Consider the following 16,711-nt stretch of genomic DNA (forward strand, 5'->3'; position numbering starts at 1 on the left):
ATAGTTTTGGTTAGGTTTTTCCTTTAATACTGTCACATGTAAATGCCTTATTCTCTAATATGTAAATAGTATATGAACGGGATATCAGGGGTTAATTTATTCTTCACTTCTTAATGTATTCATACTTTACCACTCCCATATCTAGCTCCACCCATTGTATATATAAGGAGCTGCACGCAACCATTCCTGGCTTCTATCTGTGAATATTCAGTGAATATAGAATGCCTTGTGTAAATAAAGAGAGATATATTTGAACTCTTAACTCTTACTAGATTTATTGAGTCTGATCCTGAAAATATTGCAACAAGCTGGTAGCAGAGGATGGTTGAATTGACTCAATAAAAATTAAATATGTCTAAGAGAGATAGGCCCAACACCAGGGCATACAGCAAAGAAATGGAAACGGATCAAGAAATAATCGATGAGTCCACAAATGCGATTTCGAGAGAATCTGAAGAATACACTACTGAAGACGAAGAAATAATAAATGAAAATGATGACCGAGAGGAAATCAAAATAGAAAACAACGAACTCAGGTCAGAGATATTAAAATTGTTAAAAAGCCAGAAGAACGATGAAAGCCTCATCACGAACCTCCAAGATATGCTGAAAAACAGCGGAGCAGCGAGAGAGAAGCACATCGCTACTGAAAAGCCAAAAGATTCAAAAATAGTGAGTGATACGATTACAGAAAAAAACGCTATGAAGAAGAAAAACGGTGATCCCGCGCAAAATTTTGAATGGCAGCCATCTTGGTTTCAACAGACCTCCAGGGTGAACGAAACAGAGCCAATCAGAAAACTCGATTCAAAATTTCTGGCGCGAAAGACATTACTAGATAATGAAAACGAAAAAGAAAAGTCAAACACCTCAGAAGCATCAGAATCGGAAAGCGAAGGTGATTCAACAGATACTCAAATAAAGTCAGCAATGAAAACGCTTTTTGCTGCATTTGGACCGAAACTAAAGATTACCAAAAAGTCAACTAGAAAGCAAGCGAGCAAGCCAACGTCTCAAAATCTACCCGCTCCCATCCTGACGACGAGAGCACCGACGCCTGAACCCAGAGAGCCCTGCAGATACCGCCCCACACCGCAGACTGATGCAAGCACCAACGCTCTCAAGAGAAGAAAAAGAACAACCGCCATCGTCAGGACTCCCAAGATCGAGCCGGAGACCGATTCATCTGAGGAGGAGCAGAACGAGCGAGCCGCAACGACGAGAACCTCTCACGACGACTCCAGGGACGAAATAAGCAACGCGCATGCGCAAGACTATGCAGAGAGCCCAGGAAGACATGAGTTGCTGAAAGGATCGTGCAGGCTCGTTGCGAGCATTCCCACGCCGTTTTGTAATTTCCAGCATTTACAAGACCACGGACTACCTCCGGTTGTAACTAATGGACCCAATAATGTCGGAAACTTGCCCAGTGACTTCCCAAAGCTGAGAATAGATGGCATTAATTTACAAGAATGGTATCAGCAGCTCCAGGTTGTCTTTATGAAAGAAAACTTACTGTTTTTTATCACTAATCCCCCAAAAAGACCTTGGACTCTAAAGTTAGACTGCTTACACCATAGAGCATTTTTCTTATTAATTTCTAGTGTATCTCCTACTATGTATCACAGCATTAAGCAAAATCTGACTGTCTCAGAAATTATTCAATGCATGTTCAATTTATTTCACAGTGATAGTGTAGCTACTACCACAAGAATGTCTAAAGATTTATTTTCTTCTAGGATAAAACCAGGGGTTTCCATAAGTGAACATTTAATATCTTTAAACAAAATAAGAGCTGAACTGCATTTAAGGGGGGAGGTGATTTCAGACCAAACGATGAAAAGTGTTATCATCAACTCACTTGACCCATCATGGGATAATTATATGTCACATTTAGACACAATCAATCTAGGATACTTATCCATAGAAAGTCTATCCAATAAGTTAATAGCTGAAGACAATTCAAGGAGGAGTCGCTCTAACAACCACGTAGAACACAAACCATATAGAAAAGTAGCTTTTCAAGAAAGATATAATGAAACATTTAGATGCCACAACTGTGGATCCAGGGAACACAATAGGAGAGATTGCCCCAAAATTTTAAAAGAAAGACATAGGTCAGAACATAGAAATAAATACAACTATAGACAGTCTTCCATTGATAGACATAGATATAGAAGCCCTCCAAATTACAAAGAGCGTAGAGGGGGCGGAGATAATTCAAAGGATAGAAAATCTGGTTCACTGAATGGACTAAACAAACAAGACAACACTAACATACAGCAAACTGAGAACAATAATTGGCTTATTGATTCTGGAGCAACTAATCACACCACTAATAATAAAAGTATATTATCTTCATTTGTAGAAGATAAATTTGTAATAAAGGTAGCTAACCAAGAAAGGTCCAAGTATTAGGTAGAGGGAATGTAACCTTACCTGGCCTAGGAAAAATAGAGGGGGTATTACTAATACCTGAGATACCTCATAACATACTAAGTGCCATAAAACTAAGCAGAGATTCTGATATTAATATTGTGTTTTCAAAAGGAAGAGCGACCTTGGAGAAAAATAAAATAGATGTAGGTACAGTAATAATTAAAGGAGGCCTACCTTATTTAATAACAAAGGAGAAATGGTTACACAATATTGATTCAAATATGGAAGATTGTATTGAACTAGATAATGGAAACATTAGCAACAGTGACAATGATGAATGCAAAGTAGCTCATAATCACAAGGATGCACATAATGAAAAAAAACCAAAAATAGGTAAACCAATTCATGATGAGTGTGCTCATGTTTTACATAGGAAGTTAGGACATGCCAGTTTTCCTGTGGTACAAAAAATGACTGAACACGCAGAAGGTGTTAAAATAAAAAATTGTGAAAACTATTTGGAATGCTCAGTATGTAAATCTACAAAACTAAAAACTAGTCCCAGGCCTAGAAAATCAACAAGGTCAACCAACAAAATTTTTGATTTAGTACACATGGACCTGGTTGGCCCACTAACTCCATCAATCACTTATAAAAAACGTTACTTCTTAACCATTGTGGACGATTATAGTCGCTATGGGTTTGTTTACACATTAAAGCACAAAGATGAAACCTTTCAGAAATTTAAAGAATTTTACAAACGCGTAGAAACACAACACAATATCAAAATAAAACAAATCATGACAGATAGGGGATGTGAATTCATGTCTAAGGAATTCTCCCAATGGCTGAAGGACAAAGGGATGTTACATTACACATCTAGTCCATTTTCTGCATTCCAGAACGGAATTGCAGAGAGGAAGAACTCAACATTACAAACCATGATTAGATGCACATTAGAAGATGCTGGTTTAAGCAAACAATTCTGGTCAGAAGCCCTACATTATTCCAATTACACACAAAATAGAACTTGGTCCAGCATTGTAAATAAGACACCATATGAAGTGATGTATAATAGGAAACCAAAATTAGCACACATGCACATATTTGGAGTCACTGCAGACGTACACATACCTAAACAATTAAGAAGAAAGGGAGAAAATGTGTCTAGAAGACTTAGATTTATGGGATATGAGACAGGTACAAAAGGATACAGGTTCATTGATAATAATAACAAATTTATAGTTTCCAGAACAGCTGTGTTCCATGAACAGGCCAATTGGTCTAAAATACATCTTAATGAAATATTCCCAAGCAACAACACAGATACAAAATCCCAAGAGAAAAGGACTATAGAAAAGCAAAATGACAACAAACATAGAAACAAAACCAAAACATGGACAAATAGTCAACACAAAATAAAGACAGATACATTAACAAAAAAGGAAGCAAGATATTTGCACGATAATAATAGTAAACCTGAAAAAACAATTAGAAACACCAGAAACCAAATGCCAAATAAATATAAGGATTATATAATGCATATGGATGGAGAATCAACGACACCTAATACGTATGAGGAAGTGTTAAAACTTCCTCGTAAAGAAAAAGAAAAATGGGAATTAGCAATGACAAAAGAGATGGAAAGCTTACAAGGATTAGATGTATTTACACCTGCAATTGCACCAAAGGACAAAACCATTATTGGCACTAGGTGGATATATAAAATTAAAAATTTAGAAGGAGGCAATACTCTATACAAGGCTAGATTAGTTGCACAAGGTTATGCACAGAAATATCCGGAGGACTATACTGACACATACTCCCCCACAGTAAGAACTGAGAGTGTCAAAACAGCTCTAGTTGTAGCTTCAGCACTCAATCTCGATGTATTCCAATATGACATACAGACTGCGTATTTACACGCAAAATTAGATAAGGAAATATATGTAAGAGCACCTCACAGTCAATACACAAACAAGAATGAAACTTGGTTATTAAACAAAAGTTTATACGGGTTAAAACAATCTGGTAAACGATGGTATGATTGTTTAGTAAAAGTACTTAAAACTATGGATTTCAATGCTACTACTGCTGATAACTGTTTCTTTGTTAAAAAGGGTGATGATTACATAGAATTTGTATTGATCTATGTGGATGACATTTTGTACATAGGTAAACATAAAGAGAGAAGAGAAACATTTGTAACAAAGCTAAATGAACATTTCTCATTGAAATCTTTAGGCAAAGTAAATAAGTATCTTGGTGTTCAAATTAGTAAAACTAGAAGAGGATTCAAGCTTTCTCAGAGAGATAAGATCATAGAACTCTTGAACAAATGTAATCTAAGCGATGCCAAACCCTGTGACACTCCTATGCAGACTGACTTCCTAAAAAATGCAGATGAATCATCCCCTGAATTCAAAGATAACACATTCTATAGATCAATCATAGGTTCCCTTCTTTACATTTCCAATTGGACTAGACCTGATATCGCTTTACCCCTCAATTTATTGTCCAGACATGTCAGCAAACCAACAATGTACCATTGGGAAGCTGTTAAAAGGATATTAAGATATTTAAAGAATACCTTAGATTTTTGTTTGATATTAGAGCCTAATAATGTCAAGGAGCCAAACCTCACATGTTACGCAGATGCGGATTGGGCTGGAGACACTTCATGCAGAAAAAGTACATCTGGTTATTTATTCCTTCTAAACGATTGTCCAGTTTACTGGTACACTGGCAAACAAGATTTAGTGGCCACTTCAACGACAGAAGCAGAATATGTTTGTTTATCTAAAGCAGCAAATAACCTTGTATGGTTTAATGATTTAATTTCTGATGTTTGGAAAAAACCTGCCTTACCTTTTGTCATGCATGAAGATAATAAAGCGGCTATCGAAATATCTAGGTCTGACGCCATTGGACAGAGGTCCAGACATATAGACATAAAATTTAAACATGTGAGACAATTATCTCAGGATAGATTTATTAAAGTGGTACATTGTGAGACATCAGAACAATTAGCTGACATATTGACAAAGCCTTTGCCATCTAAGCAACATAAATACTTGACTTCCAAGTTATGTGTTTTGTATTGTTCTGAATCTGAATGTAATTGGTGTAGCATATCGAATCGGCATTTAGAGGGGGATTTGTCACATGTAAATGCCTTATTCTCTAATATGTAAATAGTATATGAACGGGATATCAGGGGTTAATTTATTCTTCACTTCTTAATGTATTCATACTTTACCACTCCCATATCTAGCTCCACCCATTGTATATATAAGGAGCTGCACGCACCCATTCCTGGCTTCTATCTGTGAATATTCAGTGAATATAGAATGCCTTGTGTAAATAAAGAGAGATATATTTGAACTCTTAACTCTTACTAGATTTATTGAGTCTGATCCTGAAAATATTGCAACAAATACTTTGCTTCACTGTACAATTGTTTTTGTACAGATTTTATACAAAAATAATATTTGTCTATGGTCATAAACCAAAATTTCATGCAACACCAAGTACCACAAAACATGAATAAAATATTAAAATGGTACTTTATTAGGTAATAGTCACAAATATTTATACATAAACCTGTAAATAACCACTACTAATTATAAGGATTTTGAGAAAAAATCAATTATAATTTTTAAAATGTCAATGTTATGGTATGGTATGGTATCTATACTCATGTACATACCCACTCATGCACACATACACACACACACATTATATATATGTCTGCATTAAAAAAGCATTCAGCATGTGGACTTTTGCTACTTTCCAGATTTTATCTTGGTGCTGTGAGAAAGAAAACATGTTCACCTAAATGACTGAGAGGATTCAACGTTATGCATTTCAAAGCAATGAATTATTAAGCCCTGCAATGAAGGTGAAACCCCCCCAAGCCATTTATACCTCAATTATTTATCTAGACCTAGAGCACATTTATATAATGTTCCACATGAGACCTAGACAATGCACATGAGATACAATAAGAATCACTAGTGGATGCAGAAAACATTTGTTGATTAATAGCTTTGGTATATCAGAAAAGTTAGCTTCATGAAAGATTATGCCAAGCTATCTAATGTTACCTGTACATTCAAAAACCTCATTAGATCACACCTTTCTACTTGGCACTGTCTTTAGGCTGGAAAATGTGGTGTTTTAAGGGCAAGGCTATTGGCTCTGGATTCTTCCAATATATGTGTCAGCCTCATCTTTAAGAAGATGCGTTTCAACATTTCAAACCTGAAAGGGTTGACCATTTTTGCTTCATGGAACTGTTCTGCTCTGGATGTCACACACTTCAAACTAAATCGTAAACAAATTAGCAATGAAATCATAGTAAAACTGCAAATTAGTGACAATAACAGCAGCTTCACAAACAAACGTAGAAGAAGTAGGATGAAAGGTAACTGTAAGATACTCCCATGAAACAGACTTGAGGCGGAAAAAACCTTTCCTTCCTGAGTCTTAATGTTGGCACCAGATACGCATGACATATCTCAATTAAGGTTTTCACTAAACAACGTAATGCTTCATGGATGAGGTTTTCATGATTGATTGTATATAATAAATTGGTATATGACTAAACCAGTGTTATGCAGAAAAAGAATAGAAGTCATATCCCCCGGGCTAAGGAAGCAGGTAGAGCACACCTCTTCTTAAGAGGACATCTTCATTTGTTTTCCTCTGGTCCATGAGGCAGCAATAAAGCAATAAAATATCTTTCCTCGCAGCCTATTTCTACTCTCCTTGTGAGAATAGTTGAACATATAGTTGAATAGAGAACAGTTAAAAAGTTACGGAAAGCGATCAGTACATTTTCCAATCACCTTCCTGGCATGGAGGGAGGGAGCGGGGAGTTGAGAGAGATAAAAAAATTAATCCATGAATAGATGAGAATCTCTGCCTCACTTGCTTTTTTTCAGGAAGCTCCCATTTGCAGATCAGGTGGTGCAACCCCCATCCACCCCATGACTGATCTCTTTGTCTTAACAAAAGTGCCCATTTAATGCCCAAGCTGTACTTAGTGCCTGTTGCATCTGCTGCTGAAATTAAAACAGTTATAGAGGGAAATCACCAGCCTGAGAGGGGCGGGAGAGTGCTTGTAACAGCCCAGTAGAGCCAAGAAGATGCTGACTTCTGAATAATCACCCCCTGGTTATTACTAAACACACAATAATGAATGTGGCAGGGGCAGGGCTTGTGCTAGAAGGAGAGAGAAGACAACACTTTAACACTGAATCAGCTAAAGGGAAAGTTCTGTGGCTTCAGCCGTGGGTTGGGGATGAGACAAAGGAGATGCAGATATGTCCCTCAAGAATGGCTAGTGAATCGTCATCATGATACAGCTAGAGGGGCTGTAGCAACAGCTTTAGGACTGAGCCCTAAAGCAACACTGATATCCCACTGTTCCTGTATTATGAAACTGTAAAAAATAAAATCTCATGCATAATTAATCAGTAGCAGTTCTTCAGACAATTGAGAGGCTTTAGGCAATTGTTTTACCTGACCTGTTACATCACAACCTCCACTCTGAATATACATCAATTCCACTGAGATGTGAGGTGGGGGGAAAGGTTCCTCACGATAGAATGAAGTGTGATTCTCAGATCCAGAACGTGAAGCAAAACCTTGGACTAGAAGACCTCCAAAGTCCCTTCCAACTCTGTTATTCTATTCTATTCTAACCCAATTCACTTAAATGCTCTCTCTACCACTGAGACAAATGCCCAATATTATATTTTTTTTTAAAGGAGGGAATTAAAAATTTTTTATTAAAGCCATGAAATTACTTTCTTTTCTTTTTTAAGTTTTTTATTTTAAACACATTAAAACAAACACAAAACAAACAACACATATATACATATCATTTTTCCGTTGTTAACAGCTCATTTAAGGTGAACTGTTGGATTATATAAATAGATTGAGATAAAGTTAGAATATATGTAAATAATAAGAAAGAATCGCCATGAAATTACTTTCAAGCTGTACTTCTGCAGTGCTAAGTACGCTTACTAGAGAGCAGGGGTGGGTTCTAACCGGCTTTACTACTGGTTCTCTTTGTGCGCGCGCTTTGCGCGCGATTGCCTCTTCGGTCATGCGCTTTGCGCAAGCGCGTCGCAAATCTGCCCAGTTGAGGTACGGCAATCCGCTCTGCCGCACTTCTCAGCTGAGCGAAAAAAGAAGAAATATAAGGTCGGAATAACGCGGGGCGGGCGGGAGGGCCCAGCTCCCGAAGAAAGAGAACCAGTTCGGTGACGTAATAACATCACCGCTACTGGCTCGGCCAAACCGGGAGCAACCCACCACTGCTAGAGAGTGAGCAACACACTGGAATTTAATTCTGGGTCAATCTGGATTGCAAAATGGTAGCTGTCTAAGGGACTTTGTATTCTCAAAGCTGCAGTAGTATACTATGCATTCTATTTCCTTACGTGCGCGGCTGAGATTATTTGCTTACCATATCACTTTCTGAAATGCTGGAAATACTTGCAACATCAAGGGTCATTGCTATTGTCACAGGTTTTCCTAAGAAATGAAAAGAAGGTTCAATTATAGTAGCAAAATGATATTTCTTGTTGGGTGCATAGAAACCCAGCAGATGTTTCTCACACGTCTCCAATAACAGACATTGATTTCAGTGGGAAATCAGGGAACAAGAAAAAAAATAAGGGAGCCCAAAAGCAGCATCCTAGCATATAGAAATTCCTTTAGGTAACCTAAACCATATCCATGATTTCACTTTCCCTGATAATCCCCTGCAGCTCAACAGATCAATATGTGGCTCCTTACATTGACCAAAGATATATGTCCCTAATGCATGGATTTGTTTATCTGTGCACAGAACACCTGGAAGGTAACTTCCACAAAGCCATATTTTCATGAATAAATATCAGAATCAGAATGAGCCGTGATGGTGCAGTGGTTAGAGTGCAGTACTCCAGGCTACTTCTGGTGATCACCGGCTGCCAGCAGTTTGGCAGATCAAATCTCACCAGGCTCAAGATTGACTCAGCATTCCATCCTTTCAAGGTTGGTAAAATGAGGACCCAGATTGTTGGGGGCAATATGCTGACTCTGTAAACCGCTTAGAGAGGGCTGCAAACCAGGGGTGGATTCTAACCGGCTTTACTACCGGTTTTCTTTATGCGCGCACTTTGCGTGCAATTGCCTCTTCAGTCGCGCGCTTTGTGCAAGTGCGTTGCGAATCTGTCCAGTTGAGGTGCGGCAATCCGCTCTGCCACACCTCTCAGCTGGGCAAAAAAAGAAGAAATATAAGGTTGGGATAACATGGGGGTGGGTGGGAGGGCCCAGCTCCCGAAGAAAGAGAATCGATTCGGTGACGTAATAGCGTCACCGCTACCGTCTCGGCCGAACCGGGCCGAACCGAGAGCAACCCACCACTGCTGCAAACACTGTGAAGCAGTATATAAGTGCTATAGTGCTATTGCTAATCTTATAGAAAGATGTTTCTGGCTCTATAGCTGAGAGTTGGGAAATGAAATGAGAATTGGTGACTGGATTGAGCCCTAAATGTCAGGCAAAGATAAAGTTCTTCCCATCCCTAAAGAGCAATCATTAATAAAACTTCTGGTCAAATGTATTGATTCTTCATCCTGTATCCATTTAAGGACAAAAGGAACTTGCACTAAATGGGCATCATTTGTTCTTTTCTTTTTTTTAACCACTGAACCCAAACAATAGATAATCTGGTTATATGTGCACATTAAGAAAAATTGTCAGGATTATGGAAGATGGTTCTAAAAACTTTACCCAGCCTGCCCATACTAAAGTGCTGATGCTCCCCTATCTAGCCCAGTTGTCTCCAGTCTGGTGCTATCCAGCTGTATGGGCTGGAAATTATGGCACTTGATGTCCGAACAATTTGGGAGCCCCAGGGTTGCAAAAGTTGCAGTTGCCAATCAGTTCAAAATACTTTTTAAGCGGAGGGGTGATCTGAGCATTTAGACTTCAATACATTTTTCAGAATGTATTCTATATTCAGAATGTATTCAGAATCAAAATCTTCTTGCCAATAGAAACATTCATTTCAACAACTTTCCCAGGTTCTTCCTTGACTTTAAAATTAGAATTGAGACAGAGTTGTTGAAATGAATCATATGGCACAGGAATGGGCAAGGATTAATAGTCTAGCTAGGAACAAATCACACCCGAAAGTCTAACATTAAAGTTATTCTACTATAGAAAAGTAAGAAAATAATTTTTCCCTACAAGGACAAATGAATGTTTTATTTGGCTGAAACCACCGGAATGACGTACCACCAAAATTTGGTCGTAGATATTTGTTGTATCCCTTAGTAAGGTTTCCAAATCCAGGGAGGTAGGATGCAACTGGATAGTCAGCGCTGTGAACTTTTTGACACAAAATAAACTTTCTGAAAAGGAAAAAAAATTAGTATAGTAGTAGCATAGCTTATCTGCTATGAAATTGTGCTGGCCATTAACCAAATAAATCTGTGATTGCAGGACCTCTATAGATACCATATGGTAAATAAATAAATAAATAAATAAATAAATAAATAAATAAATAAATAAATAAATAAATAAATAAATAAATAAAACCAAATAAAGATTATTTTTCTTGACTTGGCTATGAAGTTGCAATCCTGTTTTTCATCTCCTATCAAGTACTAAATATAAACTGCAGCATTCATCAACTTTTCTCCAAAAGAGGGTGTAGGAAGAAATATCCTTCTGGGTTCAGCTCCAAGTGGGGAAAAAGACACTGGAAACATGGAGACTGCTTGGAAAGATGGTTTAATGGTGGACAGAATCACATGGTTTGAGTTCCTGAACAGAAAAAGGGGCGAGACACAGCAAGTCCCTGTGTTTTATGCCCTCTCTGGCTTTGAACTTCCTGGGCCCAGAAAGAGTATCCTGATTGGTTGTCAGATTCCCAGGGGGTGGGGGTCTTAGCTAGCCTTGCTGGCTGATGTAGTCTTCCCAGGTGCCATGTGGTGAGTTTCTGTTGCTAGATGGGTCCTATTGTGTTAGTTTCTGTTGCTAGATGGGTCCTATTGTGTTGCAGATGATGACATTGGCAAAGATTGAGTTTCTGCCTCTGGCCCATTGACAAAGGGTGGGGGCAGGAAGATGGGAGCTGCTTCGTCTTTAAAACATGCTTCTCTATTTCTCATCCAGGGAAACATAATATTTTGCCTTTTTAATATTTCCCAAAATATTTCATTCCTCTAGGAAAGGGGTGGGTGCTAACTTCCTACAAGGGTATAAGAGGGTATGTTAAATTAGCCCTTGATAATATTAAAATAATTGATCCCCAAATTAGTAGTGGTGGTAGAAGAGAAAATAGAATGACCTTGATAAAATAAGTTATTTAACAATATCAACAACAAATCAGTATATGACCAAAGGAAGCCATCCATGGACCATGGAAAATTTAAATAATATCCCTTAAGTATTTTGCAGAGACTAAAAAAGGCCTGCTTTGTGAAAATGTGTATTGAAATAAAAAGGGCTCCCCTTTTCAGTACTGTTTAGGGAAGGATGAAAAAGCATTTAAACTGTGGTCCTGACAGATTTGGATTGCCCACCAAACTGGATTAAGTAACAATAATTGATACTGACTCATCAGAATAGATGAGGGCTAATTAGATAGGACCACTTGAAAACAGGGATAAACAGGGCAGGGGACGGAAGGTGATGATTGCAACAGAAGGAGCAATGAAAAGGAACGAAGGCTATATAAGCAGAGCAAAAGCGACAACAAATGTACAGTTAATTAGGGGAGAGTTTCAAGATGTCACTTCCTTGGAATCATGAAAATGGAAATCTAGGGAATGCATGGCTCAGAGTTCTTTTGTGAGAAGAATGCAGACAAAATAGTAATAATGAAGGGTTCTTTTGAACTTCAAGCCATTGTGTGGAACATCAAGCCATTGTGTCTGCACTGGGAGATACAGCTTCTTTTCTAGTTGTAACCAGGGTAAAAATAATGGCTAAGTCAGTAGATAATGCAACATAACAAAGCACTTCAAATGCTCTTAATAAGGATATAAGTTACTTATCTCAAGCAAGTAATAGTTATTGTTGAAAACCTCCCTTTTGTTTGAGTGTGGCCTGGAATGCACAAAAGTGCTCATCTGCCATCAAAAAATACCTCCCAGGTGGAAATCAGAGGGTGTCGTTTGCAGGAGGAGGAGGAGGAGGAAGCTTTCTGACCAGAGTTTGAAATACGCATCTAGTACTTAGATGATAAACTTGTTCACCTGTCCTGCCCTCTCTGACAGTATGATTTTGGATAATAAGGACATGTCCATGATAATAAGGAACAGGGATTTTTTAAAAATAACTTGGGAGGCAGAGAATAGATGGGGGCGGGGCCAGTCAGAATTTTTACTACCGGTTCTCTGAACTACTCAAAATTTCCACTACCAGTTCTCCAGAACTGGTCAGAACCTGCTGAAACCCACCTCTGATGCCATGACTATTGAAAGCTACAGAGTCACCAGAACTCTTTCTTTCTGGGAAACATTCAGTCTTCTTTCAAAACTTTTTAATTTGAATGACTGAGATATTTGTAACTTAGAAGCTGGGCTGCCAACAAACTGTGCCTTCCTCCAGATTGTTTTCTCAATAAGAACTCTTATCCCTGAAGAGGAGTTAGAAAAACAGAGGTTTCCAAAAAAAAAAAAAAATCACTTGAAGCAAAATTCTTTTGACTGGGTGCAGAAGACCATGTCAACAACAACAGAAAATATTAACAGGAGTGCATATAGAAAGGAGTCACCTTTGAAAGATGTTTGCATCTTAAGAGAAAATAGGGAAATCACAAGCACAGAACATTACATACACCGTTTATTCCGATTATACTTCCTGCTCAGAAGAGAGATGAAATTGTAGTCAGACCAGTTTCCATCTCACAATTATAGGCCTGTACTTCCCATTGTAGTGGCGATGCATTGGAGTGAGATGAAGTTTATGCATCCTTGCTTGGGTTGCAAAGATAGGCATGACCACTAAGTGAAATCCTAGATTCCTTACCTTATCTCTTTTCTGGCGTCTAGTGATCATCTGGATATGGTAGTGTGAAACTTGAACCTTGGATCTAGAGAAAAAATGGGCCTTTTGCAAATTGTAACATCATGTATGTTTGTGTCCAGCTAAAAGAAAGAATGACTAGCATGTCTCTGTGGGCAAACATTATGGACTAACTCCTTACTAATATTCCATGACATCATAAGCTAAAAATGAAATTCAATATACATTGAGAAGGTTTATTCTTCCATGAAATGTATTGCTAGGTAAATAAGTACAGAACTCCAGCCTGAAAATGGGCATTTGAATTGGGCAATCCTATGCTGCCTACTCAGAAGTGTGTGTCTCTAAATGTACTACAAAGACTTAACTATAGAATTGCAGCCTCTCTCTGTCTGCATATCTGGAGTTTGCGTGAGTGATGGCTGTCAGTTTCTATATGCAAAGGTGAGTGACCGGAGAAAATTAAGCTCATCTTATATATGTGCCTGTTAACTGGCAGACAGAACCTGAACAGGGAGGTGGATGTGTACGTGCCATTAGCTTGTCCAGGATCCTGATAGTCCACTCATGCTGAGATGTACAGTCATTGTCTTCTAAGTTGTCATCCCCATCCTTTGGAAATATAATATTCCAAAATGTGTGTGTATGTGTAGAATTATAATTGCCGGAATACTTCATGTTTAGTCCTGCTGGCTACTGCTGCTGGAACATTTGATGAGCTGATACCTCCACCCCGATACAAAGAGTTGGTTTGGATCACCCTGAGCTGGGGTATACTAGTTTATTATCTTCCTATTAATAAAACAATTATACCATGGGGGAAAAAGAGTTTTCCACATTGTTCTTACTCTGGAATGCTTTGCTGGCTGAAGAATTCTGGGAGTTGAAGTCTGCCAGGCTTAAAGTTGCAAGGTTGGAGACCCCTGACCAGAGGTGATTTTTCTTTTACTACCAGTTTATTTTTATTTTTTTTTACTACCGGTTCTGTGGGTGTGGCTTGGTGGGTGTGGTGTGGTATAGCTTGGTGGGTGTGGCTTGGTGGGCATGGCAGGGGAAGGATACTGCAAAATCTCCATTCCCACCCCATTCCAGGGGAAGGATATTGCAAAATCTCCATTCCCACCCCATTCTGGGGCCAGCCAGAGGTGGCATTTGCCGGTTTTCCGAACTACTCAAAATTTCCGCTACTGGTTCTCTGAACTGCTCAGAATTTCCACTACCGATTTTCCAGAACCTGCTGGATTTCACCCCTGCCCCTGCCCTATACTATACCTGTGTGTTTGGTTTTTCTTGCCTAAATGTAGAACCTATAGTAAAAAATGAAAACAAAAAGGGCCAACTGTAGTTTCTCACACTGTCTTATTTTTTCAGGCTAAACCCTCTGTCCTGCTTTTGCAGCAATCTGCTCATTTTTCATAGTACAGACATAATGTGCACATTTTAGCAGCAATTTCCCTAATATAATATATTTCTCTATGGGTATTTCACTGCCCCATGAATTTTTATATGTACTTTTCTCTATTCATTTATTTTAGATGCATGTTTTGATTGGAGAAGTGAATCACAACATTCAGAATAAAGTGAATTTCAAAAGGTCTCATGTTCAGGAACTGAAGATTAGGAAGATTTGCATTAAAGTATAAACTGAATAAATCTGAATAAACTGAATAAATATACTCTTGTGTTGAATGTATTTTTCAACTTACCCTTGACATAGAAGAAAGAGCCACACAAGGCTGGAGAAATAATAACTGCAGTACATTTGTGAAGATTATTTGGTGCTGGGTGTAATTCTTCACTTATAGTCTATGAAGAAAAGCAGAGAAATGCCAAATTTAATTTTCTAGCAAAATAGCAAAAGAGGCCATTACATCAACTTACTAAAACTAAGAATTTCTACCTACTCTCATACTAGATAAGTCTTAAAAACACACACACGAAAGCAGTGTTTCTCAATCTTGGCAGCTTTAAAATGTGTGGGCTATGTTGGCTAGGGAATTCTGGGAGTTGAAGTCCATACATTTTCAAGTTTCTAAGGTTCAGAAACACTGATAGAGAATAACAATTCAGATCATATCCAGTTTTGCTCATATAAAGATTATCTCACCTGATTTCTCTTTTGTCTTTCAGCCAAGAGCTCTGCATACCTCAATACCCCAGAAAATTCTGGGACCACATTTAGATGGGATGATATTCATTTGCATGTCTGAAAGATCCCCATAACTCCAGTTAGTAACGACACTGCACAATTGGATATATTCCCCACTATCAGCCTGAGCCTAATACCACATTCTTAAAACTCCAAAGTTGCCTTTAATTTCATACAATTTGGCCTACTAAAATATTGCCTCTGTAGATTTTGGATTTTTTTTCTCTGTAAGTAAATATGGAACAGTCAATGTCTTTTAGGACTATATCATTTTATTATGTGCCAGCTTAATAATTTGCATTTTTCCATTAACCTGCAGTATCTTTAGCTAGCTAACAATGTTCCATATTTAAATCTAACCTAAATATACATTTAAATTTGTATTCAAATATTTGTTTTACAAGTTTTTTTATATATCAATATTTATTTTAGTTTAGATTAATATTTGCAGAGAATGATTCTTGAAGTATTCATACAGCTATGGCTATGGAAAATGATAAAATGTTAGAAAGTATTCCAAATAATTGTCCATTTTAATTTCATGAAAAGTATTTTAATTTTTGATTGAAAAATTTACAGTCTATCTCCAGACAAATCTAAAACTTAATATTGGATGCTGGAAACCGTGACTCAAAAGGTCTGGAGTAAAAACAAACTCAGCTACAAGGGTGGAAAGTCAACTCAAGTTATAGTAACTATATGTGGGCTGATTTTTGATGTTGCCACAGTCTGTTGGTTCATTTCTAAAGGTATTGTTATTTGGAACAAAAGTATGAAAATGCCATGTTTTTTAAGTGATTCTGTTGACTTTTCTGGGAGTGGGAATGGCCCCTTGGCTTTGGGCCTAGAAAATATAACTAATTAAACTCATCCAACCATGAATGGTATACAATCACTTAGCATATAGTTGTTGCCTTTGTTTTATGTTGTGCAGAGCCTTCTTGCTCACCAAGAGAAAACAATGGAACAAGATTACCTCAGGGAATGTGTATTTCTCAGGCCTTTCAAAAGGTGTGTCCTTGGAAAGTTTTCTGGGAACGTATTTCTTTCATGAGAAGATTAATAATGGTGGACCAACTTCCCTGAAAGCCATGATGGCTCACCATAGGAACAAATCAAATGCTACTCGCAAATCACTGAGGG

At 37.9% G+C, this 16,711-nt stretch overlaps 1 protein-coding gene across 1 annotated transcript in view; it reads right to left on the reverse strand.

The window, feature by feature from the left end:
* The window catches only part of GABRP (gamma-aminobutyric acid type A receptor subunit pi), a 28,644-nt gene extending 13,463 nt beyond the window's left edge, over positions 1-15,181 (reverse strand). The window contains exons 1-3 of the mRNA XM_070956199.1: positions 15,126-15,181; positions 10,681-10,796; positions 8,861-8,928 (exon numbers count right to left, since the gene is read on the reverse strand). Of these exons, the coding sequence (XP_070812300.1) occupies positions 8,861-8,928; positions 10,681-10,796; positions 15,126-15,181 (240 nt within the window). The remainder of the gene's footprint in view (positions 1-8,860; positions 8,929-10,680; positions 10,797-15,125) is intronic.
* Positions 15,182-16,711: the final 1,530 nt, after the last annotated feature.

This window comes from Pituophis catenifer, unplaced genomic scaffold (genome assembly GCF_029215685.1).
Source record: "Pituophis catenifer annectens isolate HBS135680 unplaced genomic scaffold, rPitCat1.0.hap2 SCAF_1, whole genome shotgun sequence".
NCBI classification, from domain to species: Eukaryota; Metazoa; Chordata; class Lepidosauria; order Squamata; family Colubridae; genus Pituophis; species Pituophis catenifer.